Here is a 13,233-nt window from a genome sequence, read left to right as displayed (position 1 = left end):
AGGTAAATGTACAAGTATGCCATTGCCAATCATTGTCTAATCATCTGAATTGACCAAATGGGCTGCCAAGAAGTCATCGAGGCATCAAGGTTCCGTGGGACGCAGTTTTGAAATTCACGGAAAAGGTCATGAATATTACATCAAAGTGATTTTTGGTTTTTTTTTAATAATAAAATCGGATGAAGGGTAAAAATGGATACGCCTGTGTGAACTTTGGAATGGGGCAAAAAGAAAAGCAAAAAAGACTTCAGTGGATAAAAGTGGATGTGCTCTGAATGATTCAGGCGCCTTAATTCACTCTCATACAAACACACACACACACAAATGAAGAGGATCACTTTCCCATCACACTCAAAAGGTTTGCCTGAAAATAAAATAAAAAATAGGTTGTTAAATAATATACATTGGGTGACCACTTCATAAGGCCTGAATGCACAATAGCAGACAAGGCGGCGTTCCTGATGACTTGCCTTCATGAAGGTGGAAAATCTTTTTTCCGTCATCCCCTCGATTTGACTCAGGTCCTCGAGCTGTGTGATCACAGTCCAAGATTACAGGCGGGAAGCACAACATAACCTTGCAGCTAAATCCGTACCTTGGAGAAAATGCCGCGGACCTCCCTCCAACCAAGGATGAGCTTGGCCTTCTTATCTCCAATCTGCTGCAAACTTTTCAGCTCTTTCAGGGAGCCGGTGTTGAGAATCCCGAGAATCTTCTGCTTGGCTTGTTCCATAACCGCCTTGTCCAGGTGGGACTCCCAACCGTCTGGCATGTTTTCTTTGCAAGCTGGAAACTGAGACAAGACGTGCAAGGACAACATTCATGTCCACATCTGTCCGGCTGTCTGTGGCTTTTACGCACACACCGGAGAGTGGGACGCTGACCTCAACGTTATCCGGAAGTGAGGGGGCCACTTTCTTCTTGACACAGACTGACTGCTTCCTGACGGTGAGCACCTTGACAGGCTGCAGCTGGGAGACTGCAAATATAGGGAAAGTGCAAATTAGGGTAACATGCCCACCTCGCCGTCATTAATAATCCAAACCAACCAATTTGTTGCATCATGAACGCTTACTGTGATCCTGAAGCGGTTGGACGGTGGCTTGACGCATGTTGCTTTTTGTGACATTTGACTGTTTTTGCTGAAGTGGCGCCGCGCTGCTCCTGAAGCTCGGCTCTTGACTGAAACACGACTTTTCCTTGACCGGCTGACTGAGGAGCAAGGTCTTTCTCTCAAAGTCTCTGTGCTCCTGTTTGAGCGCCTGCATCATGCGAGTAGAATGGTCAATACCGTGGCAGGACAACGAGTGAGAGAGAGTACTTTGGCGGCGGCACGTTACCTCGATCTCTTTGTGAGCTGAATGTTTCAGCATGGCATTGTCTTGGTTCTCGCAGGACATCACGCGCTTCTCCAGAGCAAGCAGCCTGTCCATAAGTGATTGTTCTGACAGGCTGAAAGGTATGCGTTTGGGGGAGGCAAGAAGAAGTAGGCCAATGGTCAGATCAGAGGCATTATAATTAAAATACACGTGTAAGCAAGATGGCTAAAAAAAGCAGATGCTTGTGTTGTGCATAGACCACTCAAATTTAGGCAGAGCTCAACAATACATGTGAATCCGATGATGGAAGACAGTGCTCAGTCAGGGAAGGTAGGGGGTCATACCTGTGAAGATGAGCAGATGACGGGGTGGAAGCGTCCTGCCCTGTTTTCTCCTCATCCCTTTGCCTCTTCTGCTGAGGTTGGGCCTGAGACTGCCCCGCCTCCTGCTCCTCTCTGGCCCGTTTCACTGGAGACGAAGCAGACAGGAGGGAAATGAACACTTCAGTATGCGAAGCACGTAGTGGTGCACAAACACTGTTTGTCTAAGGGGGGATGCCGCTGCATCGTGGCAGGACGCATTGCGGTGCCTGAATTCATGCCAACTTGAAGATTGATTGGCAAATGTGATACTGCTTTTAAAACTACTGGGAAGTGCGTGCATGAGTGGATGTCATTGGGATGTGATACAAACACTTCCAGTGTGGCAGTTTATTTAGTTTAGTATTAGATTGTTCTGCCGACCACTCTACATCGCTGTCATAAATAGAGGAACTATGATTTTGTATTGGCCTTGAATGAGATTTGTGTTCACAGACCACTCAAGCGCAAAAAGAAAATGTTTGCCACCACCTGGAAGCACAGCCACGGTTTCACGGGTGAAGGGCGTGTTGACGATGAGCTTGGATTTGGCGGCAAAGTTGAGCGCGCCGACGGTATCGAAGCAGAACTCGTATTCGGGGGCGATGTTGACGATCATGAGCGAGTGCGCCGAGCCGCCGAGAGAGTCCTGGAGCAGGCGCGTTAGTTTGCTGTCCCTGTAGGGCACGCGCACCGACGCGCCCGACTTGAGCGAGTCCACCACTTTGCTGAGAGTGAAGAGCGACAGGTTGATGGCGCCGCTTTCCTTGAGGCGGATGCCCTGATTGCCCGTGCGGCGGTTGTCCTCAGAGCCAGCCAGGTCGACCAGGTAGAGTTTGCCCGTTTGTTGGCGGCGAGGGAGGCAGCGCTGTGTGCGCACCACCTAGATTGGTCAAAAGTAAAAAGGAAAGGACAAAAGTGAATGCATGTCAAGATGATAAAACAATAGCAGATAGCTGCATGCACCTTTCCGGAAAAGTCCCTGAAAGCCCTGTTGTTGCGAAAGGGAACGTCACAACAGGATTGATGTTAGTAGCCGCCATCAAATCCTGGCCTATTGCCCAAAGGCCATTTTCATCAAGGGGCGGCATCAATAAAGTTCTGACATTTTCTATTTTGAGATATGGAAACATTTGTCTTCCGCTGCCTTGCCAATCTGCATAAAACTCAGGTGGCACAATGCAGGAAAACTGTTTGGACAGTCTCAATTTTATAGAAACTTGCACCATTTGGCCACCATTTCAGTTAGTTCAAAGAACCCCACCATCAAAATATATAAAAAAACTTAATGACCGAAAGTCCAGGTTTTTGCGCCCAAACCTTTATGAGGAGGACTGCATGGCTGCGGCTGGAGCGCTGGTTGAGTTTCGTCGAGGCCGTTGTACGATTGAGGTTGGCCGGCACAAAATGGCGTTCAAAATCAGAGAAGGAAGAGATCGTCGTGTGCGTGAGGCCGGGGATGAGGATGTTTTTGTCTTTGTCCTCCCGGATGGGCAAGTCCTGGGACCCGGGTGAAAGAAGATCTAGTACCTGAAGAGTGGAGATGAAGGATGCTGACACCAGGATGACCGCAAAGAGCTAATTTGTCGCAATTCATCACTCACGCCCCCATTTTGGCACAAAAACTGTATATCTGGAGTACACCAACCACACCTTCTCATTGTATATTTCTAAATAAGACATTCCAATGGAGTAGTCCCAAGACTCGTCCGCATTCTGAGCGTTGACCAGGTTGAAGACTTCCTCAACTGCACGAGGAATCACACCAGGTTGAGCGGAACTTCCCAACATGGTGTGCGTCTTGCCTTTAAGGAAGAGGGGAGATAAATACATTCAGGCATTTGCTAGTCTTTACACAGTGCATCGGGTGAATTGAGTAAAGCAGCATACCAGCTCCCGTTGGACCATAGGCAAAGACGCTAGCGTTCTGGCCCTTGGTTATGTAGGGTAGAATGGGCTTCACCGATGACACGAAGACCTCTTTTTGTGTCGTTCGCTCACCGTGGAAAACGTCAAAGCTGAGAAGTGCATCGTTTTCTTCAACAGACATTTCAAGGAGTCCAGAATACAATTGCACACCGTCTTCAATGTGTTGTGTATTTAATATGAAATAAATTAACCGAAACATTTCACACTGTAGTAGTCCTGAGAGGCTGCTAGTTGATGGAAGGGTTTATCAAATAAGATGGACACTTACTGGTATTTCAGTGTCTCTGTCGCATTCCTCCAGTTTACAATCTCCAGGTTCTGTGAGTCCAGGCCCCGCACACAAGGCCCTTCGCCTCGTTCGTCCTGTTTGTCCATAAAAGGTCGGAGTCGAACTGCAACCCTCACTCTGGAGATTTTTTTGCGTCCAGGGTCTTTAACCGAAACACGCTGGGCCATGTTGGGACTCCTGGGCGATGGGGGCCACGAGGACAAATGAAGTAGTCTTAAAAAGGGCGCAATGGAAAAAAATGTATGAAAACAAAGCCGTATATAACATTCCCATTCGACATACGTTTGAGGAAAACAAAAAGGACTGAGTGACAAATATTATCAGCTAACCGTTAACACACAAAACTTAACCCACAAGAAGCGAAAACCCCGCAATTTAGCAAAAACAAAACATGTCCACCACTTACCAATAATGTTCAGAGGATACCGCGAAAATTATGTCGTTGCTAATGTCTTAAATAACGTCTTAAACTCGAATTCATTGTCTATGTAGCTCTTTAATAATGGCGACCAGAAACTCCACAAACGAACGGACAAAATTTTCAAACTCGGGAAAAGGAAGGCGGAAACGGAAATTAGCCAATCACAATGGAGGCAGAGGAACCGCTACGATTGTTAGCCAATCAGAACTAACTAAATACCTGCCACGAGTTTCAACGCAATAGTCCTCTGATAAAATTTACTCAACTGCAATAAAATTAATACAAAATGTAAAATGCGTATTTTTAAGAAGTCGAATCAACGAATTTCCCCAAATAATTGGAAGAAATATACTCCGATCAAAGTCGGCGATACCGGAAGCGTCACCGGATGTAGATTTCCAAGTGCATGGAGCACGAAACTTGAAATAAGATGACAAATATAAATAGAATGTATTCACGAAATATTATTTTTAGTCATGAAACGGATACAAATTAAGCATACAATGGTAATTTGTAGTTGTAATCTAATTACTATTTCCATTTTCAACGTTTGGGGTGACAATCGTTGTGAGCTGTTTTGAGATTATGAGAGTCAATTACACCACTTTCGAGGAATAAGACAAATATTTAAATTGCATTTGGTGTGCATATTGTTCTTATATGGTGTCCACAAAATGTGCACCTACGAAGCCCAGCTACACTTTCTCTCTAAGCGCTGCCTACTCCGCATGACGTGTAAATCCGCGCGGGTGAAAAACTCAGCGGGTAGTTCGGTCCAAAATGGCGCCTTGTTTACGTATGGGCATTGTGTAGTCAGAATGGAGTATTTCTTTGATTTCATTCGTCTTCGAGGATAACTTTACCTACGCGTTCAGCAAAGACGCCAGGTAACGACGGGCCAGCGTGCAAACGTTGTGTGCTGCTTTTCATTCAAAACGTTTGCCTGCAAGTTGCGCAAATGAGGGTTTGTTGCTTATGTGTTCTATCGACTCTCATGTGCATCATAAATGTGTGGCTTTCTTCCCAGTTTCTCGCTTTTCATTCATCTGCTGACATCTCTTTCAGACGTCATGTAATTGTTTTTAAGTTCTTACTCACGCCAGACTCAACATTTTGTAACGTGGAGCTACTTTTCTTCTACTTTTTTGAGTGGGGCTCCTTTCAATCAAAAAATGATGTTGAAATGAACCATTGATAGGAGTCCAAGGCTTACTTGGAAACGTGCTCCAAATGTATACAATGCATTCAAGTTTAACACAAATAAGACAACTGCAAAAGCTTCTATAACACCTGTGGGTTTGTTCTGTTTGTTTTTGGGCTCCCTGCTTAGACATTACCTTACGGAATGATGCAGGCTGAGTCCTCAGATGTGTCCTTACACGAGGGCATCCAGGCTCTTGATGTCAAAGAGGCAGAAAATCAAACGGAAGCGAGCAAACAGGAGGAAGAATGCACGGAGCAGCAGGATGCTGAGATGACAGAGGCACCGGTGGAGGACACTGCAACCACAGATGGCAAAGGTCAAGGTGAGGCAAATTGTACCTGTAGTTTCTGAGAATTGGTTAAATGTGTCAATGAAAACTGCCATATTAAAAAATGATCAAATGTAATGTTTTTGAAAAATTTTACATACAGTGCTTGGCTAGAAAAAAACAGACTGGTCAAATTCTGAAAGATACTTTAATAATTACAAAAGTTTAATTTTGACCCACGCACACAATAACTTCCTTTTTCACAAGGCAACGACAAAGACACACCTCAGTCGGCGGCGGCCGTCACGGACGAAGAGGCGACGCGGGTGGCCGACAAGGACGGTGAATGGGAGCTTGTGTACAGCGACGAGGAAATGGAGGACCCCCAAAACTGGATGCCTCCTCCTGCCGAGATCAAGAGACTCTATGAGCTCCTGGCCAACGGAGAAATGCTACAGCTTAATTTCGAGCCCCTTCCTCGCCGTCCGCCCACGCCCGAATGCCCCCCGTCACCCGAAAGGGAGGATGAGGAGGACGAGGAGGCAGAGGAGAGAGAGAGGAAGGAGCGTGAGCGCAAGTCAGTCGGATGATAATCCTTTCTGGGTTGTTTTTTTTTTATATTATGGATTTAAAAAAATATTTCTTCCTTCTTCCCCGCAGGCCTCCAAGTCCGACTGAGTTTGACTTTAATGATGAGCAGCAATTGCAAGCCACCCCAAAGAACGCCTTCATTAACAGACGTCGAACGCCAGGTCAGCAGCCTGTCCAATCATCACCATCAGGGTTTAGAAATGATGGAAAACTTGTAAACATATTTATTCCAGAGCCATTTTATGGTCAAATCCAATGAGTAAAATGAGAAAATGTGATTAGCTGGACATTACGCTTTGTGGAATTGTCATATATTTTTTACAAGCTCAGGTGTTTGTTTATCTATTGATTTGCTGGTTTTGGTTAACTCAAACCCCTTGGACTCCCATAGGGTCATCATCTCGCTCGTCAGTGAAAAGGGAGGCCAGGCTGGACAAAGTGCTATCCGACATGAAGCGCCACCGCAAAATCGAGGAGCACATCATGCGCACGGGCCGAGATCTCTTCAAGAGTGAAAAAAAGCCAGAGGAGGCGCTTTCGCCCAATAGCCAGAAAGAGCGAGACAAAGAGCGCGAGCGAGATAGCAACCCAAATACCATCTTCTCACCCAGGCAGAGGAGATACTGAATACTTGTGATGCAATAACAATTTTACGAGAGCTCCCATCCACTCTCATCCCTGTGCATTTTCCATGGCGCTTGTCTAAAAAATATTGTACATTTTTTTTGTAATTTAACATGCTTTGTATGTTTTCTATCGTTTGGTATAGTGGCAATAAACATGCTAACACCTGGACTGACGGCTTGTAGATGGGTGTGTGCTTGAGAAATGAATACAAATGTGCAAAAACTGGAAGCTAATCTTGTTGGGGATGATTATAAACATAAAATAATACATTACATTTTAAGTACCTTTCAAAGCTCTCAAAGACACTTTACAGTCACATAGATACTAATAAATAAAACACAATCACAAATAGAATGCAATAAATACAATATAATGATAAATAGAAACGAGAGAGAGCTACAAAGAAAATGCAATTTTAAATACTTTTGAGAAAATGGTGAATATTGAAAGCAGTGCGGCGTTCAAAGCATTTTAAATGGCGTAGTAACTTGCTATCAAAAATACTTACAGCCATACGTTCTTCTGCACGTGGCCAAGGTGCACACATGAGGAGCAATTGGACGTCCTCTGCATTTCAAAATAAATGTTAAACTACTATTTGCAAACACCTTTATTTTCTCTAATCGGTCGATTTGTTAGACTTACCCATTTGAAGATGTACTTTTTTTCCCCCAGTGACTTGTACATTTTAATATCATAAAAAGTTGCATTTGAACAGGCGCATCAAGACCACAAGCTTCATTTCAACACGCCAGTCGCGACCTGACAAATCTCCTGAAGAATAATAAAATAAACATCAAGAACAACGTGAGACAACGTCAGGACAGAGAAGTATATTTCAGATAAGTTTGGAGTAACATTACGGCCTTCACATAAGGCTCAGAAGCATCGAGTATATTACGGATGCATAAATATGCATTCAAAACCACAAAACCAATAAATAAATTGATAAATAAATAAATACAAATAAATAACAAGCATTTGGTGGAATATACAGTACGTTCGGGTGGGGTTGGGCGGTCTGGTCGATGGTTGCTCCTAGTAAGACATGCCTGTTTAGTAGTCCAGATGTTTTGGCACACGCTTCAGTCTTTGTATTTTTTTTTTTAATTGTACATATTTTTGACCCACTTCAAGAAGAGTGCAGCTTGAAAACAATGCGGGGGGGGGGGGGGTGGTCTGTACAACAAAGGTTCATAGAACCTGTGGCGCAATTTGCACAATGTAAAAAGGTCTCAAAAAATGTATGATAATGACCCTAAGAATGTTTTTTCCCTTAGGTTTAACACAGGGCTTTCTTCGCTTTTGGCTGACAGGCTGCGTGTCAATTCTAAGAGGAATATTTCCCACAATACTGTTTTCCCTTTAAACTGCAACACTGCAATTCCTTCATAACGCCCCAACAGCACAACAACAAAAATAAATAAAGTCAAGAAATTTAGGTTTTTGTGCACCAACAAAAACATCCCTCCTTTCAAAGTGTGCATGAGGCTTCCTAACGTGTTTTGCGGTACATGGAATGAAGTCATATGGACCCTTAACGGCGCGTGTGGGGCTAGCGGGGGGGTGTTAGGAAAACAGACCCACTGAATCAAAAACTTGACACTTAAAAAAAACAGTGCCCTAATACTGGCATGGAAAATGGCGTTCTGCACACCTGTCACATTTATCTCCTGAGGATGGAAAACAAGTAAAAAGTAAATGAATGGTGGAGGGGGCGAGGGAATAAGGCAGCAGAATAAAGTCTTATGAAAGTATCTTCCAGTTTGCGGGTGGCTTCTTACATGTTGGAGTGACAGTGACTACATACATAGAGGATTACAGAGAAACACTAACCAGCCGAAATTTACAAAAGTCAGGATTTTTTTCTCTTTTTTTTGGTCTTCTTGGTTGCTATAATTGATTTCGGCCTACAGCAAATGTTCTAACGTACAATATAATACATTCCTACGGAGACGCTCTTCCCGAGAGGTCACCGCGTGATCTACGATGAAGGAAATGGTGGCTTACGCATTTGCCCGACATCCAAGCAAATCCTCCTCTATCAGAGCGTGCTTCTCACGGTGCCCGATGACATCATCAGAGTGCGCCGGCGCTCTTTTGTTATTTTCCTACAAAGTGAGAAGCTGAAGCGCTTGAAGGCCCGCCAAGCAAAACCCCCGGCGCGGAAGCGGTCGTCGCGCGCGGCCTGCAAAGACTCCAGTGCTACTTGAGGACACGGTCTGTAGCTTTTTACCATTTCGCCGCGTTGCTACTTGTTTCTCCATCCCTTGACATTGGTACATTCACCCTCCCCCCACCCCAGCCCCCTCCCAACTCCTCTCAGTGTGTGGCCAAGTCAGGCTCCGTCGAGGGCGCTCGGTAGCCGTTGGCCGGCGGCGTCGCAGCGGTGCCAGGAGGGCGCCGTCTCTGGGAGCCCGTGAAGAGTCGCAAGGCGCCTCGACAAATGAGTGAGAACCAATAGAGCTGCGGGGCCATGAGCAGGGCGGCTCCGAGATTACAGTGCCACGGCACCGACAGGGGGACCGAGTGGAAGGGAATGGAGGCGTACCTGCACCCCGAAAGACAAAGGGGAAACAGGAGGGCGTGATTAAACGCGGATGTCAGCTACCCGGCGCACGGGTGGGACTCGCGAGCTCCCCAAGGTGAAAAGAAGGCAGGCGGGAAGAAAAGACGTACCTTCCGTAGACGTAGTAGAGGTAAGGGAAGAGGAGGACCCGACAGATGAAAAAAGTGATCAGCATAAGAGCCCCGTTGACTTTGTGCAGGAGTGTGTGTTGCTGTTTGTACTGAGAGCCAACCGGGAACCAACAGGGAGCAGAAGGAAACAGAAAGGGAGAGAGAAAAGCAAGCAGTGGGGTGAGCGCTTTTTTGTTCCGTGTTGACATTGGCTTCAGAAATGGTCTACTCCAAAGTCCCGACAGGAGCTGGAGTCATGCAAACGTACGCCAAGGGTTAATTGGGGACATTGTTGTGTTTGTCAACGCAAAATGGACTTTGAATGGAGAGCAGCGGTGAAGGAGTTGACCTGCTTCGGACAGACAACTGAGTGAGGGAAACGCAAGCTTCGTCACCCCCCCCCCCCCCCCAATCCACAACAGCACATTGAAGGCAAAAAATGCTTATCAAACTAGCGCACAGACAGATGACTGAGACGAGCAGGGGGGTGGCACCATAGTCCATCTGCGCGTACAGTGTTGATTTAAGCCAACGGTGTTACCAAGTGAGAACCGAGAGGGTCATCGGAAGCCACGAGGAAGCGGTACTAAACTCGCATGCTAGGTATGAGCATACCCTGCACACCCCTATTAAATGAAGAGAGGGGGGACAAACGACAGTGGAGTAAGCAAAGGACCTTTATGAAAGAAGACACGTTCAAATTCAGTTCTCCTTGCTCTCCGCGAGGAAGGTCGGATACGCGAGCCGCCATCATGGAAGCGGTGATTCAGACTATCCCAGCATGCAAAACACAGTCCGCAGAGCTTTGGGAACTCTACCATGCTCAATTCGGGAGAGTATGCCTCAAACCATGACCTAAAAATGCAGGTAGCAAGTGTGGGGTTTTTTCTACCTTTTTCTTTTAATGCAGTGCAAAATTATGATGCTGGTGCACACCTGCCATTCATCAGAGTTTACGTCATGATTTGAGAAATGTTTTTTTTCTCCCTCAATAGCAGACGTGGACTATACTTGAGGCTGGAAACGTGGCTACAAAACGCAATGGGTGCCGTTGTGGACTTGGTGTGTGTGTCCACCTACCTGAATGAGGATTTTTCCTAAGCAGACCGACGGAGTGCTGAGCTCGGCCATGAACATGACGCCCTGGAAGTAGTCTCCTTTTCCTTGACGCACAAACTAGAGAGGGAAGAGACGGACAGAAACTAATCATCGGGGCAGAAAACAATTATACCTCGTGCTCCGCTGTAGGTGGCTCGCGATGCGCACGGTTTATAATTATGCTGCGTTGCAAATTCGCCTTGGGCGGGAGTCAACAAGCCGTGGCTCTCGCTGACAAATGTAGACATCGATCACTTTTGGTGGGTGATCTTTTTTTTTTTCTTTAGTACAACAGGTCTAGTCCTCACATCTTAAAATGGCACACCTAAAGAGAATTTGACGCGTGTAAACAACACAACCCCCCCTACTTCTCGGAACATGACACATCATGCAATTGAGCATTGAAGGCACAGTAGAAAGAGCAGTTACCACAGAAACGGGGAAGCAGACGGTAACCATGACGACGTGGTGCAGCACCATGAGGAATTCTCGGCGCAGGTAGCTGGTCAGTGCGGAGGCCATGTGCTGAGGGGCGGATGAGGCCTCCTCGTGCCCCTTGACCCTCAGCTTGTACCAGTAGCACATGAACATGGCGTAGATGTCATAGACAAAGTAGGGGACGGCAAACATGATGTACGTGCTGGTCAGCCAGTGCCTGAGGGACAAAAAAACATGGCTTGTGGTTCATAGCTGAAAAAAACAGACTGTACTAAAAAACAAAAAAAAAATGATAGCAATCAGCAACTACTCCACAACACTGTGGTGTCAATTGGATTTTTTTTTTCGTTGACTCACTGGTCCTCGATGATGTCATCACAAGAAGAAGCGATGATGTAGCCAGCAGAGGAAGCCATGACCGCCTGAACTGATGACACCAACCTAGAATGGAGAAAACAGGTATGAAAACAAATGCTGATTTACAGTTGCAACTGAGCAACATTTAGCTTTGAAGCGTGGCATTTCCCCATCTGGAAAAAGGCCCATAATTTATGCAGAGACTCTCACCTGGCCGAAACGATGACGGCGTCCCCTTCGCTCCATCGCAGCGCCGGGATGGACTTGAGGCACTGCTTGGACAAAAGAAAGAGGCCCGGAAAGAATACAGAGCCGGCAGCGAGTATGGTCAGCATGGTCCCTGGCCGTCAGGCTGAGGCAAATGTTGGGCGGGCAATGTGGTCCTGAAGATTTGTTGCTCTTTCTCCTGCCTGTGAAGAGGTCAAAGAGTTAAAGCAATCAACCGGTATTGATCACCTTTGGTCAAACAATAAGAACAAGTCAGGAGAAGAAGTGCCGAAAACAATTGTGAGGTGATGAAGTTAAGATTGTCTTTAGTGCAATTGATAATGGTAATTTGATTTGTCAGGTCAGGGACCTTGTTGACCAACTGCTTTGAATGAACACCAATAAAAAGATGTATCCAATTCAATTTACTGGATGCTTAAATCAAAACCCAAGACAAAATACAGGTTTTAAAAGTTACATTCTAAATGAACAATACTTTGCTATTAGAAGATAATAGCATTTTTTTAGACATGTTTGATTGTTGGGGAGTCGTTGGATGTTTTTTTAATGCAAAACGAGTGCCATGACAATAAAAAAAAAATCGAAACAACGCAGCGGGCAGGTCAATTGTTAACAATGATGCTAAAAGCTAGCTAATGTTAGCCAATGTCAACCTGTAAGTCCGCGCCGGCTAAAAAGAAAGCTTTTTACCTGCGAGGCATTTATTTTCTTCAGCAACTTGAGTTCAACGCCAAATACGGGGAACCCAAAACGTTAAAAGTGTAGGAAAACCTGTTTTGTGACACACTGTGGCGAAACTATGTATTATATGTTGATTGTTTGTAGCAATTAGCACGAGCCGCCAGAGCTAGCCCGTCGAGGGTAGCAGACAAGAGTTCAGTGCACATGTCACGGGGGTGTAAGAGGACTCGATTATAATAAAAGTAATATTTACGCAGAGGCTTTGGTGGCGTCCAGTCAGCGGCCACTTGAAACTCGCATCCCGCGCAGTAAAGCTAACGTGGTCCGGGGGATGTCCGCCGCGCCGATCCACATGTTTTGTGCGGCCACTCGGACGCCTGCAGGCTTCGCAGCCAACAAGCTAACCGCTAGCTTGCGGCAACTTAGATCGAAATCAGCAGCAAGCGCGCACGAGCCGCCACAAGTATAAGGGCGTTCGGTGACAACGCTTGTCCTAAAGTCAAGGCGAAAGCATGAGCAAACGCTTTTTGAAGCGAATGTCAGTCGTCGAAGGAGCGGTCCGGTGCTCGTGTCATTGCATCCGCGCGCGTGTGCGTGCTGCAGTTGACTCAACAGTCAGTGGACTGCTGCGCCAGTTACTTGCTATCGCTCATCGAGGTATTGCAACAATCGCCATCTACCCTACTGCATCATCTCGCCACGCATCATCAGCACCGTCAGCCGATAAATAACCGCTTGGGGATGG

The 13,233-nt window shown here is 46.1% G+C and overlaps 3 protein-coding genes across 5 annotated transcripts; 1 reads left to right on the top strand and 2 right to left on the bottom strand.

Annotated features, from left to right (window-relative positions):
- Positions 1-225: 225 nt before the first annotated feature.
- On the bottom strand, positions 226-5,795 carry kif22 (kinesin family member 22). Of its 3 annotated transcripts, none has more exons than XM_089014879.1 (13): positions 5,655-5,795; positions 3,876-4,109; positions 3,569-3,696; positions 3,332-3,483; positions 2,999-3,208; positions 2,171-2,561; positions 1,664-1,787; positions 1,341-1,452; positions 1,076-1,262; positions 885-979; positions 596-793; positions 471-530; positions 226-364 (listed from the first exon to the last, which is right to left on the bottom strand). In XM_089014879.1, exons 2-13 carry the CDS (start codon positions 4,061-4,063, stop codon positions 335-337), a joined length of 1,875 nt encoding a protein of 624 aa, XP_088871005.1. In that variant the 5' UTR covers positions 4,064-4,109; positions 5,655-5,795; the 3' UTR covers positions 226-334. The 3 variants fall into 3 exon arrangements, with proteins under 3 accessions (XP_088871005.1, XP_088871006.1, XP_088871007.1); XM_089014880.1 differs by having other exon boundaries at positions 3,876-4,073; positions 5,655-5,790; XM_089014881.1 differs by lacking the exon at positions 5,655-5,795 and adding an exon at positions 4,303-4,439.
- pagr1 (PAXIP1 associated glutamate-rich protein 1) lies at positions 5,663-7,175 on the top strand. The gene is made up of 4 exons (XM_089014894.1): positions 5,663-5,843; positions 6,057-6,366; positions 6,450-6,541; positions 6,772-7,175. The coding sequence occupies exons 1-4, from the start codon at positions 5,663-5,665 to the stop codon at positions 7,005-7,007; spliced, it is 819 nt and encodes a 272-aa protein (XP_088871020.1). The 3' UTR covers positions 7,008-7,175.
- A 650-nt stretch (positions 7,176-7,825) lies between these two features.
- On the bottom strand, positions 7,826-13,128 carry LOC148887755 (ceramide synthase-like). Its single transcript, XM_089014893.1, has 7 exons — positions 12,742-13,128; positions 11,790-11,989; positions 11,580-11,663; positions 11,214-11,439; positions 10,767-10,862; positions 9,687-9,796; positions 7,826-9,558 (listed from the first exon to the last, which is right to left on the bottom strand). Exons 2-7 carry the CDS (start codon positions 11,912-11,914, stop codon positions 9,330-9,332), a joined length of 870 nt encoding a protein of 289 aa, XP_088871019.1. The 5' UTR covers positions 11,915-11,989; positions 12,742-13,128; the 3' UTR covers positions 7,826-9,329.
- Positions 13,129-13,233: the final 105 nt, after the last annotated feature.

This window comes from Hippocampus bargibanti, linkage group LG15 (assembly GCF_051943395.1).
Source record: "Hippocampus bargibanti isolate YZ-2025 linkage group LG15, ASM5194339v1, whole genome shotgun sequence".
NCBI classification, from domain to species: domain Eukaryota; kingdom Metazoa; phylum Chordata; class Actinopteri; order Syngnathiformes; family Syngnathidae; genus Hippocampus; species Hippocampus bargibanti.
The sequence above is the reverse complement of the archived record's forward strand: the minus strand, read 5'-3'. Positions and strand labels throughout refer to the sequence as shown.